This window comes from Humulus lupulus, chromosome 7 (genome assembly GCF_963169125.1).
Source record: "Humulus lupulus chromosome 7, drHumLupu1.1, whole genome shotgun sequence".
Lineage (NCBI taxonomy): Eukaryota > Viridiplantae > Streptophyta > Magnoliopsida > Rosales > Cannabaceae > Humulus > Humulus lupulus.
In genome coordinates, this window is record NC_084799.1 from 17,925,927 (window position 1) to 17,946,338 (window position 20,412).

The 20,412-nt window shown below is 31.2% G+C and overlaps 1 protein-coding gene across 1 annotated transcript; it reads left to right on the forward strand.

Annotated features, from left to right (window-relative positions):
• Window positions 1–10,086: 10,086 nt before the first annotated feature.
• Window positions 10,087–13,897, forward strand: LOC133790835 (uncharacterized). The gene is made up of 5 exons (XM_062228632.1): window positions 10,087–10,207; window positions 10,410–10,488; window positions 11,189–12,292; window positions 12,375–12,491; window positions 12,596–13,897. Exons 3-5 carry the CDS (start codon window positions 11,207–11,209, stop codon window positions 13,523–13,525), a joined length of 2,133 nt encoding a protein of 710 aa, XP_062084616.1. The 5' UTR covers window positions 10,087–10,207; window positions 10,410–10,488; window positions 11,189–11,206; the 3' UTR covers window positions 13,526–13,897.
• Window positions 13,898–20,412: the final 6,515 nt, after the last annotated feature.

The window sequence follows — 20,412 nt, forward strand, 5'->3', positions numbered from 1 at the left end:
GTGAGTATTGTATGGTTTGAGGTTATGAACATTAGTTATGTATTGTTTAATAAAGTTTTTGTAAATTCACAATTTCAGTATTTTTATATTCAGGTTAAACTTTGTTTTTACACTATATATATGTATGTTAAGAAAGGAGGTCGTTACATCGGGGCAACCATTTTTCTTTGTTTTTAACCTTTTAAAACCTCCCAAAAAATATCTAAACATTCCCAAATCATCAAATCAAAGTTTCCAAACTTCCCAATGGTCCAAAACCACCAAAACCTGAGGCTCAAACAAACTAAAAACTCAACGATTTACAAAATTCAATTCAAGCTTAAAACTTTTAAAAACTTAAAACTTGAATTACCTCTGATTGAGTTGTTTTCAACTAAATCCTCCGGCTAATAAGCTTCTTATCTTCCCTAGGATTGCTATGCCTCGATCCTCGCTTGAATTCGAGTCCTAGAACTTAAGATACCTTCAAAAACGCGATCGGAAGACCAAAATGGAACTTTTAGGGAGAGAGAACGTACAGAACGTTCTTTTTATTTCTTAAAAGGTTACTTCAAGCTTCAGTAGCTTCCAATAAAACCTAGTGCTCGGGGTCCCGAAAACACCCCCGTAGACATTATAGTCAAAACTTCCAGAATTTCCCCCTGATCTTACTAACTCCCAATTTATCACCAAATATTAATTCCCATTACCCAATAACCTGGTAATGCTCTAAATACCCCTTGACTTACTCCAAGTCAAGCTTAAATCCCGTTGTGACTTTCCCACTAGCTTACCTCCTAGGATCGTCTTGTGCTGGGTAACCCTGGCATAACCAAATAATAACAAAGCACCACGCCCATTTCACATATATGCCAAAAATGGCCAAAATATGGAAATCACTCAATTAATCACATGCATATTTAATACACCTAACACATGCATATTATCATTAAATAACACAGTAAAGAAATTATGGCCCTCCCAGCCTCCTAATCAAGGCCCTAAACTTTATTAGGGAATTTGGGGCATTACATTTTCCTTTGTCATGTTCTTTTCATTTATTTACTTTTAAGGTGTTTTATTTTATTTGGGATGTTTATGTAATGGACTTTTTTGTTTGTTTAAGTATTTATATTTTAAACTTACAATTTTTTTTGTTGGTTAATGAAGATATGGACACTTGTCATCTTATACATGATTCCACAAATAATGGTGAAGATATATGTTTGGCGGATAGTGCAACCACTCATACAATACTTATAAGCGATAAATATTTTTCAAATTTAACAAGAATGGAGGCAAATGTTAATACAATATCAGGCACTGCAAGTTTAATTGAAGGTTCTGGAAGATCCATTATATTGATGCCTAAAGGAACAAAAATTATTATAGGAGATGATTTATTATCCACCAAATCAAAAAGTAATCAGTTAAGTTTTAAAGATATACGTCGTAACAAATATCATATTAAGACAATAGATAAAAATAATATTGAGTATCTTTGCATTAAATCTATTGCTTCAAGAAAAAAAATATTTATTAGAAAAATTGCCTGCTTTGTCTTCAGTTTTGTACATTACACATTGTTTAACGCCCAAACGTGACTTCCACTTAGCGGTAGTCGTAGTATAGATCGGGCGGTCGATTCCACAAGGAGGCAAAGAAATAAAGTTAATCAATAAATAAAGTTTAAGAGATAAATAATATGAGGCAAATAGAACAAGTGATATTTTTGTTGTTTTTGAGATTTAAAGATTAGAAATAAAGATAGATTAAAGAGTGGCGTAACAATAGGTAACAAGTAGGAAGGATCAAGAGTCACCAATATGCATACTTATTTATTTGGATATTTGATTCACAAAAATTACACAAATGGATAGTTCACATCCCAACTATTCATTTGGAATATTTAACATTGATGCACAAATATATTTTAAAAAAATGTATTCAAGTGATTATTATTCTTTACCATGGAAGAATAAGATAAATCTTATGAGAAATCTAAAAATGACATTATACCATTGGCAATAATGCAATAAAGGATTGGACATAAAACCTAACACAAATATTACTTTTACTATTTATAAAATACATAGAAAGAGCATGACTAATTCTATATAGATTTTAGCAAAAGTACATATATATGAGTGAGATAGAGAAAATGATAAATGATAAAGATATTATCTATATTATTTTCACTAATTTGATAATACATAGAAAATGCATGACAAAATCTATATACTATTAGTAAACATAAATATAGATAACAAGATGAAAAAATAGAGATGAAGAAGTAGAGATGAAAGAAAATAAATCACTCAAATATATAAACTTTAAGTACATGGTGAATCAAAAATACCAAACAAAGTCATAGTGCATATAAGATCATCCTAACCTTCCTAAGAAGGTTAGCCTATTATGCTAGACATTCTCATGAAATTCTAGATAGAAAATATGATAAATGAGACTAAAATTTGGTATAGTTTTGCTACCTAAAAATTACACATAAAATGTGAAGAAAGAGTCCCTATTTATAGAGGGAGAAAGTGACTAAAAAGAAATTAAACAACAATTTGAGGTTTACAAAATAAATTTGAAATGTTAATAATAAAATATGATTTTAAAAAATCAAATCTTATTATAAATATTAACATAGTTATTTTGGTGTATGGTCAAAATGTCATTTTTCTAAAGCACCAAAAAAGATGGACTTAAAAGCTCAAAATAACAATTTTGCAAGGTCCAATACCCACAAAATATGGGTTGAAGGTGGCTGGTGGCAGATGTGGGTTTTGACCCATTCCCAGCCAATGGGGAGGCGCCGCGTAGGTGCTGGCTGGGACTGATTTGGATTGGGCTTGCTGCATTTTGTTGGGCTGCTGGGTCTCTTTGGGCAGCTGGGAAGGGGTTGTTGAGGAAATGGGCCTGCGGTGGAGATGGGCTATTGGGTCTCTTTGGAGAGTTGCTGAAGGAAGAAGAAGGTTGGGTCAACGACTAGAGAAGAGAAGTTGATGCTTTGACCGGTCAACGCAGGAGGAGGCAACTGACAAGGGGCGCATGGCTCGGTTGGCGGCTGGTTCAGCAGCTCGGCTCGGCTTTAGTGGGCTGGGGAGGAAAATGGGCCTGGGCTGGGGCCTTTGCCATTTTCAATTTTTCCAATTTTCTTTTATTTATTTCAGATTTAATTTTTTCTTTCTCTTTCCATTTCAAAGTGCCAAAATACAACTTTAATTCCTACAAAATAACAATAAATTAAATCATGATCAAATATTTCCATCCATAAAATATATCATATTAATTCCATGAAAATATTAATTAAAACTTAATTTATTTTGACATTTAAGATCAATAAAGTTGCACTTTTCACCTCTAATCACACATATAAGTACAATAGAAACCCATGTTATTGTGAACAAGAAGTTCACAAACCTGAAAAAATCATTTATTGTTTGGCATGACCGGTTAGGCCATCCCGGTTCAATCATGTTGCGTAGAATTATAGAGAACTCACATGGTCATCCATTGAAGAACCAGAAGATTCTATTATCCAATGATTTCTCATGTGTTGCTTGTTCTCCAGGAAAGTTAGTCATTAAGCCATCACCAGTAAAAGTTAGAATTCAATCCCATGGATTTCTTGAACGAATTCAGGGTGACATATGTGGGCCTATTAACCCACCATGTGGACCATTTAGATATTTTATGGTAATGTTAGATGCATCAACTAGATGGTCACATGTTTGTTTAGTATCTACTCGTAATATAGCATTTACAAGATTGCTTGCTCAAATAATTCGATTACGAGCATAATTTCCAGACTATGCAATCAAGATAGTTCGTCTTGATAATGTTGGTGAATTTACAACACACACTTTTAATGATTATTGTATGTCAATAAGGATAAAAGTAGAACATCTTGTTGCTCATGTACATACACAAAATGATCTAGCAGAATCATTCATTAAACGCCTCCAGTTAATCGCAAGACCATTACTTATGAGAACAAAACTCCCAATTTCAGCTTGGGGACATACTATTTTACATGCTGCAGCACTTGTACGCATTAGGCCAACATCATATCACAAATTCTCCCCATTACATTTGGCTTTTGGTCAGGAGCCAAATTTTTCTCATCTAAGAATCTTTGGTTGTACAGTATATGTTCTGATTGCTCCACCATAACGAACAAAGATGGGTCCTCAAAGGAGGCTAGGAATATATGTTGGGTATGAATCTCCGTCTATCATTAAATATCTTGAACCCACAACTGGAGATATATTTACGACACGTTTTGCCGATTGTCATTTTGATGAGACAAGTTTCCCAGATTTAGGGGGAAGGGAAAAGAATCAGCTGGAAAAACAAATTACATGGAATGCACAATCATTATCTCAATTTGATCATCGTACAAATCAATGTGAACTTGAAGTTCAAAGAATAATTCATTTGCAAAATATTGCAAATCAATTACCAGATGCATTCACTGACCCAAAGAAAATTACAAAATCACATATTCCAGCTGAAAATGCTCCAGCTCGAATTGAAGTCCCAGAAGGACAATTTGCTAATGAGACTAAAGCACGCTTGAAATGTGGTAGACCATTCGGTTCCAAAGATAAAAATCCTCGAAAAAGAAAAGGAGCAAATAATCAAGATAGTCCTAGTGAAGAGGCTGATAATTTCAAGGAAGATGTTGACATAAACAAATCTCTTGAAGAGATTCAGGTACCTGAAAATATTAGAAATAATGAGATCTCAATAAATTATGTTAACACAAGGAAAGAATGGGACCAACTCGAAGTAGTTGTCGACAATGTTTTTGCTTATAGTGTAGCGCTAGAAATTGTAAACGAAAACGAGGATCTAGAACCTAAATCTGTCAAAGAAAGTCAAAATAGAAAAAATTGGCCAAATTGGAAAGAAGCAATTCAAGCATAATTAAATTCATTTGTAAACACAAAGTATTTGGACCTATAGTCCAAACACCTGAAGGTGTGAAACCTGTTGGATACAAATGAGTATTTGTACGAAAAAGAAACGAGAAAAATGAAGTTGTAAGATACAAAGCAAGACTTGTAGCACAAGGATTTTCTCAACGACCAGGTATTGATTATGAAGAGACATATTCTCCTGTGGTGGATGCAATAACATTAAGATCTTTGGTTAGCCTGGCTGTTAGTGAAAAACTTGATATGTGTTCAATGGATGTAGTCACAACTTATTTGTATGGATCACTAGATAGTGATATTTACATGAAAATCCCTGAAGGATTTAAGATGCCTGATGCATATAATTCAAGCCATCGAGAAATGTGCTCAATTAAATTATAAAGATCATTGTATGGACTAAAACAATCAGGACATATGTGGTACAATCGGCTTAGTGAATATTTAATAAATGAAGGATATACAAATGATCCTATTTGCCCATGTGTTTTTATAAAAAGTTCAAGTTCTGAGCTTGTTATCATTGCTGTTTATGTTGATGACTTGAATATTATTGGAACTCTTGAAAAATTTTCAGAAGCTGTAGAATATTTAAAGAAAGAGTTCGAGATGAAAGATCTTGGAAAAACAAAATTTTATCTTGGTTTACAAATTGAGCATTTAAAAATTGGGATTTTCATTCATCAATCAACTTATGTTGAAAATATTTTAAAGCAGTTTTATATGGATAAATCACACCCATTGAGTAGCCCAATGGTAGTTAGATCACTTGATGTGAAAAAGGACCCTTTCCGACCTAGAGAAGAACATGAAGAGCTCCTTGGTCCTGAAGTACCATATCTTAGTGCAATAGGAGCATTAATGTATCTTGTTAACTGTACAAGACCTGATATAGCATTTTCTGTCAAATTATTAGCAAGATTTAGTTATGCTCTGTTTAACGCCCAAAATGTGACTACCACTAAGTGGTGGTTGTAGTAAAATCAGACGGTCGATCCACAAGGAGGTAACCTAAAACCAAAAGATTAGTAGAAAATAACACAAAAAGTTAGTAACATGAAATAAATAAACATGGAGATGAAAAGAGATTTGAGATTTTTGTCTTGTCTTTTTTATGGAATGATAAAATGAGATGAGTGAAATAAAAGTAAGGTGTAATCAAGAGTTTGAGAAATAGAAAGGTTTCAAGAGTCATCCATATGCTTGTTTAGTTACTTAGTTACTTAATTTACAAAAATGCACAAGTAAATAGTTCACATCCCAACATTTACTTGGAAAATCTAACATTAAAGTCCATATTCTTTTCTAACAAAAATTCATTTGAGTTATAAAGTTCTTTACTTTAGGAGCACAATGTTAATCTTATGAAAAATCTAAAAATGACAAAATACCCAAGGGCAATAATGCAATATAAGATTATAAATAAAATTATGTATCAATAATACTTTTGCTAATTAGAAGCACATAGAAAGAGCATGACTAATCCTATATACTATTAGCATAAGTAAATAATGATAACAAAATAGAGATGAGGATGAAATAAGATAAATAACTCAAACACATTATATTAAGAACATAGTAAATCAAAGTAGCAAAATAACATCACTAGCATATGGAATCATCCCTAACCTTCCTAGGAAGATTAGACCATTATGCTCATGATTCTCATAAAATTCTAAGAATAAAATATGAGAAGAAAGTGAGTAGAAATTTTGCTATAGTTTTTTTACTCTCAAAATTACCTATCCATGTGAAAGAAAGATGCCCTATTTATAGAGGGATAAAAATGACTAAAAAGAAATTAAACAACAAATGAGAGTTACACAATAAATTTGAAATATTAATAATAAAATATAATTTCAAAAAATTAAATCTTATTATTAATATTAACCTAGCTATTTTGGTGAATGATCAATTTGCCTTTTTTCTAAAACACCAAAAAAATTGAGCTTTGAAGCTCAAAATAGACATGTGCAAGGCCCAATACCCACAAAATATGGGCTGATGGATGCTTGTGGGAAGCTGAAATATTGACCAATTCGTGCCCAATAGGGGTGCACCACATGTCATGGTTGGGCTGGGGAGGGAGACAAAAAAGGCAGCTGGAAGTGTTGATGTGGCGTCGCGTGGTTGGCTGGCAGGCGGCTCAGCTCGGTTGGGCGTGGTAGGCGGCTGGCGTGGCTTGGTGGCTGGCTGGGATGCGTGGCGTGAGGAGGGCACGCCACCTGGCATTGGGGAGAGAGGAAGGAGGAGGTTGGGCCTTCGGTTTGGGCCTTCGGGCCTGGGCAACATTTCTTCAAAAATGCCATTTTCTTCATTTTTCTTTTTCAGTTTTAACTATCTCTTTGTTCTCTCTTTTTATTAATGTCCAAATGCAATTTATTTCCTGAAAATTAAACACAAATTAAAATTTTCAATTTAAAATATATTACAAAAAATTCATGAAAATAGTAATTAAAACTTAATTTATTTTACACTTTAAAACTAATGAATTTGCATTTTTGAGCACTAATCATGCTCCAACATATATACATTGGAAAGGGATTAAGCACATACTTCACTATCTTTAGGGTACTATTGATAAATGATTGTTCTATTCTAATAATTGTGGGTCACAACTAATTGGATACGCAAATGAAGGATATTTATCTGATCCATATAAGGCTAGATCTCAAACAAGCTATTTGTTCACATGCGGTAACACTGCTATATCTTGGCAGTCAACAAAGCAAACTCTGGTGGCTACTTCCTCAAATCATGCCGAGATACTTGCAATTCACGAGGCAAGTCGAGAATGTGTATGGTTAAGATCAATGACACAACATATTCGGGGAACATGTGGATTAACAACCAATATAAAAGTGTCAACAATTCTCTATGAAGATAATGCTGCTTGCATTGCTCAACTCAAAGAAGGGTACATTAAAGGAGATAGAACTAAACACATTTCACCAAAATTCTTCTTTACATACAATCTTCAAGAGAATGGTGATATCATTGTTCAACAAATTCGATCAAGTGACAATCTTGCAGATTTATTCACAAAATATTACCAACATCAACATTCGAGAATATGGTTCAAAAGATCGGAATGCGTTGATTAAAAGATCTCTAAGAATGCCAAAATGAGGGGGAGTGATTTCATACTACACTCTTTCTCCTTTGACCGAGTTTTTGTCCCACGAGGGTTTTTTCGGCAAGGTTTTTAATGAGGCGGTTATTATGGACAACAAAGGGGGAGTGTAATAAATAATAGATATATATGGATGTCCAAATCTTTTCAATTAATTACCATTAATTATAATTACTATTCCTTTTCTATAGTTTCCTAATCTATGACTCACATATTTGTATAAATAAAGGATCACCCCATTGAAATAAAATACTCAGAAAATTCTCTCATTCACTCTGTCTCATCTCTTCTCTTATTTCTTTCTATAGATTATATTGTTTTATAATAATATTTTAATTGTCAAGTTTGTACATAAAAATTCGCATTTGGATTTTTTTTAATAAATTGTAAAAGTTTGATGTTTATGCTAAGATTTTCTCTTTGTGGTCATGAAAATGCTTATATTGATTGTGGTTTTTAGTAACATGTTAATGTATTTCATATTTAAATAGTATGGTTAGAAAATTGGATTAATTACATAAAACACCCCATATTTAGAAAGTTTGAAATATACCGTTAATACAAATAATTATGCCTTCTAAAAAAATACACGAAGATTAGTAAAAAGAAAAAACAAGAATACAACTCATTAATGTATCAGTTTGGTCTCTAATAAGTAATGATGAACATTTTTTTTGTCAGAAGTACTGATGCCGTGAACTCATAAAAAAGAAACATCATTAAGAATTTTAATATTTCAAGAATTTTAAATCAATTTTATTATATTTTAAAATATTTTAAATGAATTTTTATAACAAAGAATAAAAATAATACACCTTGACCAATCACGTGTTGTTACGTATGTGTTGACCTAGCAGTTAATGGTGAGGTAACTGCGATTGTCAAGAAAGTGTAACATAATGTATTTATACTGTAAAAATAAAGATTTAGGTATTAAACGGCTAATTTTGAAAAATTTAAGTATTTTCACTGTCAATTACTCTTTTTTTTTTATTTCTTTACCAGTAGTTATTTTTTTTTTAATATTTGTTACTTGTTTTATGCAATCTAACAATTTTGTATATATTGGTTACAAAACAAAATTGTATCTTTTAGTTACAAACTTAGTTTTATAGATTTTTGTTACAAACATGTACTAACTTCACAACTTACTTTTATAAATGTTAGTCACAAATACAAATTTTTGAGTTATAAAATTAGTTTTGCAAACCTTTGTTACAAAAATAAATTTTTTAGTTATGAATTATTCTACAAATGTTGTTTACGAAAATGTAAAACTTGTTTACAAATAATTTTTGTAAAAGAGCCTCAATTGGTAGAAAAAAGCCCTCAACTCTACTATTTACGAATATGCAACAGATGTTTACGAATCCGTAACAACTTTTTTTTTTTAAATCTATATTTATTGTCACTCCGTATTTACACTTTTGTCCCTCCGTGTTTTTCATAAAAATTTGGTATTTTTATAATGAGTAATGATATGTGTACTCAAACATTACACACAGTAACATGACATTTTTTTTTTTAAACAGTGAGTTCGAGTTTTAATAAATGTGACATGCTAAGCTAAACTGGCATATCAATAAATGTAATGTTTATGTGCATATTTTGAGTGCACATATCATTACTCTTTTATAATTCACTGTATTTTTCATTTTTTTTAAATGTTAACGTATTTTTGTGAATTTTCCTATAAAATTTTGATTTAAGCCCACATTTGGGTTGTCAACTATTTCTTAAAAACAACCCTAACCTTCAATTGCACAAAGTATCCAAGTTTTGAATTTGTATTTAATCCTTAAAAAAAAAATATTCACAAGTACACTAGAATGGGCAAGCACCTAAAATTTGTACTTCATAAAAAATATAAAAAATAAAAAATAAAAAAAAGTCAATAAAAATTACTCACTTTTCCATTTTTTTATAAATGATTTATATATTGTCATTTAGAAATAATAAAAACAGAAAATATTTATTATTATTTTTTAAAATAAGAAAATATTTATTTTAAAGAAGTGATTTTTTTGTTTCTTCCGTTATTAAGCTGCAAACCTTGTGTGGATTTTTTTCTAAAAAATATAAAACTTGTGTGGTTTTCTCGTTCAGTTTCTCTCTCTCTCTCTCTCTCGTTATCGCTGCTACGGCCAAGGTAACCCTAATCCAAACATTCTTCTTAATTCTTCTTCACCTTTATACCCATTCTCTCTTCATCTCTGTTTTAGATCTATCATCGCTCTTTTCTCAATATCAATGTTCAGTTTTCTAATGGGTTTTCAAGTTTCGGTGTTAAGAATTCCCTATTTCAAGACCAAATTTGAATTTTGAAACTTACTGCTGGTTCCGTTTTGCAGGTTAATCTACTTGAATAATTTTCATATTGGGATAAAACGCCTAATTTTGCTTCTCATTTCTTGCGTTGATTTCAATCAGGTAATTTTAATTTTAATTCTATAAAAGTATGATTGTTGTGGATGTTGACTTTGTGGTTGATGTTATGCAATATGTTTGTTTAGAACATTTTCTTGATAAGTTAATAATGGTTTATAGAGAACTGTAGGAGGATATTCATATTAGGGGATAATGTGTGGAAATAGGGTGATAACTTTTAGTGGTATGCTTTCCTGGTAGAGTGGGTTTTAGTTATACTCTTGTAGAATTTTGGGTGATGATTTTCATTGGCACCCTTTTCCCTGGTGAGAGATGAGGTTAGTCTGTTGTTTGCTCATTGATATACATATATGTATTTATTTAAATATATTTTTTGACTTTGGGGAGGGGAGATTATTGTTCATTTTTGTTTTTCTTTTATAAATGATTATCCCTCCTTTTTATTAATAATGCTAAAATTTTAGAAGGAAACATGATGTCTGTTCCTACGAATCAGACCAGTTGGGTTTTGAACCCAGTTAACTTTACTGTTCTGATGAATCAGACCAGTTGGGTTTTTAACCCGGTTAACTTTACTGAATTTGGGACGAATATTTAGTTCCCAAATTCTTTTCTAAACTAGTAAATTTTCCTACTTTAGAGTGTTTCTTGAAGGGAGTAGAGAATGTAACGAATCTTCTCTTTTATATTTCCTTTTCTTTCGTTTAATTTCTCTTCTCTGACCCAATGCTCATCCGAGTAGAGTATATACGTCTAGACCATGGACAAAGAAGATAACAATGTAGAAAAGGGTGATGAGGAAACAGTATCTCCCATGGAAGTATCTGACAAAGACGTAGAGAGTCCAGCAGAAGCATCTCGTAAACAAACAGAGACTCCTGTAGAAGTGGTGCACAATGAACCAACCAACAATTCTACAGAAGTATCTGGTAAACATGCAGGAACAGAGATCCCTACTGAAGTATCCACTATTCCATCGGAAATTCCTTCAAATGTGTCTGATAAACCAGAGTCATCTGGAAAGAAAATCTTAAATTCGTTGAAGGCTAGATCGAAAATCCTGAAGAAGCCTCTTGCTGTCAATGGGCAGAAAACTCAAAAGGTTAAAGGTAGCCCTCAGGTTCAAGGCAACAAAAAGAAGAAGAATAACTTAGTCTTGCAGGGTAAAAAAGAAAGTGGTAAAAATGAGGAAGACAGTGCTAAGGAACAGATATCTGTAAAGGAAAACCAACCAAAGGTTAATGCTGATGACGAGAATACTGAAAAGAGCAATCAAGCTGAAAAGGACGAGGAAAAGGTTGATGAAGCAGATAATAGCCATCAAAAACCCAAGAAAGGTGTAAAGCGTCGGCCAAACAGGAATCGAAAGAATAAAGTAAAGCAAGCAGCAAGAATTGAGAGTTCTCAGACTGAGAAGAAAGAAAACATTGATGCTAAGAGCCCTCAGACTGAGAAGAAAATTGATGTGAAGAGCCCTCAGACTGAGAAGAAAATTGATGTGAAGAGCCCTCAGACTGAGAAGAAAATTGATGTGAAGAGCCCTCAGACTGAGAAGAAGAAAGAACAAAATGATTCTAAGACAAAGACCCCTCAGACTAATAAGAAGAAAGAAAGAGTTGATGGTCTGATCTTCATGTGCAATGGAAAAACAAAACCAGATTGTTTTCGCTACAATGTCATGGGTGTTTCAAATGGAAAAAAAGACACTGTATTGGGTATCAAACCTGGAATGAAACTCTTTCTGTATGATTTTGATCTGAAACTTTTATATGGGATTTATAGGGCATCATCTTCTGGTGGCACAAGACTTGAGCCAAAAGCTTTCGGGGGAAAATTCCCTGCTCAGGTCATATATACATTTTCTTGCAGACCCTTGTTTTCGATGTCTAGTTATTTCGAATTTTGTGCTGATTAATTTTAAATTTTAGGTGCGGTTCAATGTGCATAGAGATTGCCTTCCACTGCCTGAGAGTGTTTTCAAGAAGGCAATTAAGGAAAATTACAACGAGAAAAACAAGTTCAAAACAGAACTTTCACGCCAACAAGTGAGCATCACTCGCTTTTCTTTTATACCCTTTTTTAGTTTTTCTGGTCCTGGTGTTCGTCATTCATTATTCAGCGCTGATGATGTTCAATTTTTTATATTTAGGTTAGAAAGCTGATGGCACTTTTCCGACCAGCTGAAGTTCATACATCTGTGTCCACCCGCCCACCAGCAGCAGCAGCTATTAGGGACAAGGGAGTTCGTGAGCGAGTAAGAGAGCCACGTCCACTCGCAAGTAAAAGAGACTCACGTTCACACCGTGAAAAACTGGTTAGAGGTTCTCGGTCTCGTCATGATGATTCTAGGTCTCACCGTGACGATTCTAGGTCTCATCGTAATCGTCGGCTTTCCGATGAAAGAGATCAGAATCGTGGGCACCGGGAAGTGCCGAGGGAAGAAGGTTCTCGAAATTTGTACCTTACTGAGAAGGAATACCGCACTTATGGTCTTCGAGGTGAGAGAAGAAACTTGACTCCCCCTTCTCGTATCCCTGATCCTACCTTGGATACTTACGATAGAGATTATGAAAGAGAACATCTTCCAATGCACCCTAATCTTGCTTTGAGGGATACTGTTCCTGCACAAAGAGAAACCATTCGTGCTGATCCTCTGTATTTGAATGAGAGAGACTATCCAGCTTATAATCTCGGTCCTAGGCGTGAGTTGCTGCCACCAGTTGCTGCTAATGATTTGGACCGTTATGCAAAGGACCCATATTATGCGCACTACTATCCTGGTTCATCTTTGGACCCTTATCTAAGAAGGGATGATATCCCTTATTCAGTTGGCGGAATTAGAGAAAATTATGTGGCTGATGGTGCTGATCACCTGCGAAGGAGAGAAGTTGAGCGCTTGGATAGAAGAGAAGTTGAGCGCTTGGATAGAAGAGAAGTTGAGCACTTGGATAGGTTATACTCGACAAATGCTTCAGATTCTCTACAAGGTTACAACCAGCCATATCAGAGCAGACTTGAACCTGCTCCATTGCCGGCGTTGTCTCGCTACCATTCCGGTTCATCTTTCGCCTATCGCTAGTTTGAGTTATGTGCTCAACAACATTGCCATTGGTGGGTTCCCTTTGTTTTTGGACTTGGTACATCCAAAACATATCTGGATGACTTGTGGCAATGTGTTACGCTTCTGTAGTCATCTTCTCTGGCATGTTCAAGCAAGTTGGAATTACAAATGATGGGATATTAATGCGCTATGATATTTGAAGCTTGATGATTAAGGCATGCCTAGATTGAATTGCAGAATAAATAGACTGGAGATGTTGGATGCAAACATTTTTATATTTGGAATTTTTCTTTTCTTGCTAAAATTTGAGACTCGCAGTTTTTAGTTTGATAATATTAGTTTGAGACTCGCAGTTTTTTAGTTTGATAATAGTAGTTTGAACTCACCAAACCTGCTAGTATTACTAGTTTTTTTTTTTACTTATAAGAGGGCATATTTATCAGTTATGTGTGCGTATGTATAAAGATTATGCACAACTCACTGTTTTAATTATGAAAATGACTAAACATTAAATTTTGCCAAAACTTGACATAAATGATTAAATAAAAGACATGCAAAACACCATCACCACCACCCCTCCCCCCAAAAAAATATTTTTACTTTTTAAAGTTAAAAATTTCTTTTTGAACTCCCATTACAAGAAGTATAATATTCTCTAATCAAATATCTTCGTCCAATTTTTTTTTTTTTTTTCTAATACAACCACTTAGCTTCAGGTGGTCTTATTACAAAATCTCTTAAACATGAGAGACCTTCTGGAGGAAAAAAAAAACAGAAAAGACAAGTAAATATCAAAAATTAAATCTTGAAAACTAGAAAGATAAAACGTCTGGTAGTTGATGGCTTTTGATAAAAGTAAAGCATCATTTTCTATTTTGTGGAGAGGGAAACCAAGTGCAAGAGTCCATTGCATTGCAGATAGCTTTTGCTTTCATTTCTTTGGGTGAATAATGAAGATGAATTAGGAGGGAGAGTGCAGGGCAAAAACATAACCCAACATTTCATTGTAGTGCAATCAAAGGCTCCATCTACATTGATCTTGAATTCTCTAATAAAATGCGGCATCCACGCTCCATGAATCATTACACTGAAGACTAGAACGTGTAGAAATTGGTGGGGCTTTGTTGCCGTGAAAGTTCTGGGTAATGAGCTAGAATGGAGCAAAAATTCAACAATATAGGAACTGAACTGACTTTGGTGTTCGATTATGTAGCTCACTAATACGTTCAGAGCAAATGCTCATCATTATACACACAACATCTTCCAGGTCAGACTTAGAATGCATGAAGAGTCATACTCACAAGGCTTCCTTGATGTAACATTCAAATCTAAAGAAAACTTGGATGCCTTTCAAACTGCCCTAGCCCCTTTTACAAGCGAAGACTTGTTGATTCCCAATTTCCCATGCATTTGAGCGCATAGGGAACATGTTGACGAAGTGTGATCATTTTCCTACCAAATAGAGCGGTGGCGATTGGTTGAGCATTTTGAAGAACTCGCCAGTCGCCAAGCAAATATTTTGATTTTTGATGGTCAAGTTAGGGGATTAGGTTATGTTTGGAAAGTGAAATTAGACCGAATAATATTGGATTAAAAAATGAAAAAGAATAAATTATAGAAAATAAATGAGTTGCTCATTTTTCAACCATAAATTACAAGTTGGATTTACATATTTAATAAATATAAGGGAATTTACTCGTTTGGTACTTGTGTTTTTGCAAAGTATCGTTTTGGTACCCTTTATTTTTAATAATGCTCATATGGTACCCTGTATTTTAAAATCATACATATTTGGTATTCTATACTTTGATTTGATAAATAAAATTTTGTCAATATGAAAAAACTGCCATCAGTTATACGTAATTAATTAAATAAATATAAATTTGGAACTCATATAATTGAGAGCATTTTGATTAAATTTGTAAAATTTTATTAATTAAATTTGAATTTAGGGTATCAAATATGTACGATTTTATAATAAAATGTACCAAATATGTACAATTTCAAAATACAGAGTACCAAATAAACATTATTATAAACACAGGGTATCAAAATGATATTTTGTAAAAATACAGGATACCAAATGGTTTCCTATCCTAAAATATAATTGGATTATTTGAATCAATCATACACTGTTCTGTTAACATCTAACGACAAATGTGTGTAGGCTGTAGCTAAATTTGATGTTAGGTACTTTTGCCTAAAAAAAAATGGAGTACTGTACAGGTCTAGCCCGTCTATATACGTAGGGCTGGCCTTGAATACAATCGGGAGATACCTTATGTTGTAATTACACCTACCTATTTTATTATAAAAAATAAATAGCAAATTTTATATGTTAAATGCCTTTTATATCCACACCTTTCTTTTATTTTGATTTAATCTATGAATCAATTGCTAGTATGTATATATACACTACCAAGAAAATATTACTGTACTTCGTGTAGTCTTTTAAATTATTAAAAAATATATATTTTTTGGAAGATTGTGTGGTAGAGATTATTTTTCACTATACATGTATAATATGCTCTTTAAATGAACACGTAAGGCATCTTGACCACAAATTTCTTTTTATGATGATGTTCATTGAATAACTAACCTCTTACATGTTTTCGAGATATTCTGAATAATCAAAATGCCGAAAATAAAGTTCAAAAAGTATTTTTGTACGTGTGCTTTTATTTAATATTATTATTTTTATACACTTTGCATGATTTTTTTTATAAAAAAATCTAAATTATGTATAAGAAAATTTATGTTTTATGAAAGGGTTATTTTGGTCAATTACCCGTTTGGATCATTTATTTTTAAAAGTTAACTTTTAGACATCGTGTTTTGCCAAAATGTTAAAAATAAGATTAAATAAGTCGATTATTTGAATACTATACTTTGGTCGATTGTCTGTTTTGACCTTTTATTTTTAAAAATTAACCTTTGGATCATGTATTTATTCAAAATGTTACAAATTCTGTTTTTTGTAAGGGTTCACACAATTTTGAACTTTGTATTTTAGCCGATTACTCGTTAGGGCCATTTATTTAAAAAAATTAACTTGTGGACCTCAAGTTTTGTCAAAATGTTGAAAATAAGAGTAGATAGATCGATTATTTGAACATTATATTTTGGTCAATTGTCTGTTTTGACCATGTATTTACTCTAAAGGTTAAAAATTATTTATAAAAAAGTAAATTAAATATATAAGGGTTTATACCATTTTGAACATTGCATTTTAGTTGATTATCTGTTTGCACTCTTTATTTTTTTAAATTAACTTATGGAACTTGTGTTTTGTCAAAATGTTAAAAATATAAATATATAGATAAATTATTTGAACTACGTGTATTTTGGTTTATTGCCCATTTAGATCTTTTATTGTTAAAAATTAATATTTGGACTCTGTTTCTTTTAATCAAAATGTTAAAAATATAAATAGATAGATTATTTCTTATTAAATTAAAAATAAGAAAAAAATAAATTAAGTTTTTTACTTAATTAATTAACAGTCATAAATTAGAAAAGTAAAATAAAAAATGAAAAGAAATGATGTTTATTATTATATTTATATTTATAATTTAATTAAATAGTTGTAAAATATAAATCAAATTTAAATTAAAATTATATATGTTGTTAAGAGATTTTTTAAAATTAGATATTTTTGTTTTGAATTCAAATTATGTATCATTTAAATCAATCATATTAAATTTTTAATTATATAATTTGAAAAAGAAGAATTCAAAAATGTGAAAAAATTAGAAAATTGAAAGAGATTAATCATAAATATATAAATTTGAAAAAGAAGAATAAAAAATGTGAAAAAATTATAAAATTGAAAGAGTGCTTTGAAGCAATTTTAGAATGTCACATCATCTTTTTGGTGCTTTCATTTATATAAATATATAGATAGATATAGATTTGAAAAAGAAGAATTAAAAAATGTAAAAAAATTAGAAAATTAAAAGAGTGTTTTGGAGCAATTTTAAAGTACCACATTATCTTATTGGTGCTCTCCTTTATATAAATATATAGATATAGATATAGATAGATTTAAAAAAAAAAAAAAAAAGATTGTTTTGTTTTGAATTCAAAGTATATATCATTTAAATAAAATTATAAATATATAAATTTGAAAAGCAAGAATTAAAAAATGTGAAAAAATTAGAAAATTAAAAAAGTGTTTTAGAGTAATTTTAAAGTGATATATATATATATTTTTTTGTGCTTTCCTTTATATGAATACTAAGAAATAGTGTCGGGCTTCGTGCACTTATATACATATATATTTTTAAATATATAATTATCGTAATAAAACAAAAAAAAATTGTTAATATAGTAAAAATAATAATTCTATTTCATTTTATATATATTATTATTAACATGTATCCCTCCAGTTAATACTCACACCTACGTCTTTTATCATTGGAGCTTTGAAATGTATTCATACATGAGTTGAAAGTAAGATTGAACAAAGATCAATTTGAGTGGTTTTTAATAATTTCTAAATCTAGATTTTGATTTTTCTGTATTTTTTAACAATCCAAAAAAGATTGACAATTTTGAACCTTGCTTGGCAGTTCTGAGTTGTAATTTTTTTTAAATTAAAAAATAATATTTTTGTTATATATAAATTATTGGATCTATTTAAGCTTAATTTAAAACTTGAAAAAATACCACTGGAATTCATTTATGTTAAAAGACACAAACAAATAAGTAACTAAAATAAATAAGTCGATTTAAATTAACCAAATGCCAACTAATACCAATCAATGTTCAAAATCTAAAGATTTATCCCAAGCAGTCAAGCAATCAACCACTTAAGACAATAGAAAATTACAAAAATACATAAATAAATAATAATGTTAAGAAAGATTAATCTATTAAACTTAACAGTACAACATTTAATGATAATACTGGCGGTAGGCTCCGCCGCTATTAAGCCTTATCTTCGCCTCTATTATTAAGTACCGGTGGGGATCTGCTAATACCTCGCCAATATTAATTTGACACTAATAATATGTATTAGTAGCGGATTGGCAGTCCGCCACTACTTTATGTGTTAAAATTGAACACTGACGCAAAATAACATTTATTAGTAGCGGGGTTCGCCGTTAATGATTTTAATATTTTTTATTAAACTTTTTAATATTTTTTTAAAATAAATTAATATTCACTAAATTTAAATATTTATCAAACAAACTAACTAATACCGATATTGCCATAATAAATAATTACCTTGTGTTAATTTAATCAAAATACATAAACTAATCACTAAATATAATCATTAAGGTCAATTTGGTAATTCTCCTCATCTTCAACATTATGATGTGGCTGTGGCGGTGGCTGTGGTTTTGGCGGTGAAGGAATATAAGGCTGATGTGAAGATTGTCTAAGCGTAAGGTCCTCAAACTGATCCCAAGGCTGTAGACGTATCGGGTATATTATAACATGCCAAAAAATCTTAAACCCACAAATAAAAACAAATGCAGTCCAAAAAATACATAATATTTAACACAAATAACATAAACCATCAAAAAACATACACATTAACATATAACTAACAAATTATGTCTTAATATTTCAAAAATTATATTATTAACAAATTACATACTCCAATATTTAAAAATTATATCTCTAAATTTAAAAAATTAATTACTAAATTCTGATTTTACTAACTAATAAAAAAATAACATTATTTAAAATATATAATATATATCATACATTTATTTAATATACAAAATTTAAACACATTAAATAAAAAACATACTTTTCATAATGGTGGTGCTCTGGCCGATGGTAGTGCTTCAGCCAGTGGTGGTGTCCTTAACAATATAAAAAAATTAATCATTCATAAAAATAATATATATTTATATATAAAAAATATATATATATATGTATATAAATATATATAAATAAGATATTACCATGGGGTGAGCGGTGGAGACGAAGACGACGGTGGTGGGGGAGGAGGGTTCGTCGAAGAAAAGAGAAGAGAAGAGACGCGAGGGAGACGAAGAGGCGGACCAAATGAGGGGTCTGTCCAAAAAAATTTCTATATACAAAGTTATTAGTGGCAGGACCCACCGCTATTATTATGCTCCCGCCGCTAATAACATAAAGGTTGAATAAATACGATTAAATGAATATTATTAACACCGAATAGTTCGCCTCTAATAATATTAATTATCCGCCGCTAATAATTTTAAATAATAAAGCCCGTGAATTTTCTCAAGCATTTACTCCTAAGTATTAGCAGCGGACAATCCGCCTCTAATAATTATATGTCCGCCGCTAATAATATTTTATGTATATATTTTTTAAATTTAAATATTATTAGCGGTGGACTAGAGAGTCCGCTGCTAATAACCTTCACATTACAGGTTGATTCAGTCGACCTCTAATTATACTGCCTCTAATATTAATTTTTCGAAAAAAATAAAATTAAGTTACAAAACTTGTTAAGTATTTAAATCAATGCCACGAACCATAATACAAAATATTATTCCCAAAGCATAATAATGTGTGTTTTTTAAATAGGTAGCTTGATCGATAGATGCTTGTATATATATTTAGACATAGAATTATTTATTTATCAATATAAATTAAAGCCAATTATACAATAATAATGCACATATGATAAATGGTATTATATTTGGTGAGAGCTCTTACAAATGAAAGTACATGGTGTTTTTTTCTTTCTTCATTTTATAAGCAATACTTGTCAATTAGTACACTCTAATTAAGTACCAAAAAAAATAGTGGGTATATTTAATAAGGATAAAGATATAATAATAATATTTTTTAAATTAGACCGGCGTCGAGAGAGATGAGGTTTACCTTTATTCATTAAGATTAGTATATAAACTTTCTTGGATAAACCTAATAGCAACTGTCATCCAAATTTTGTATCA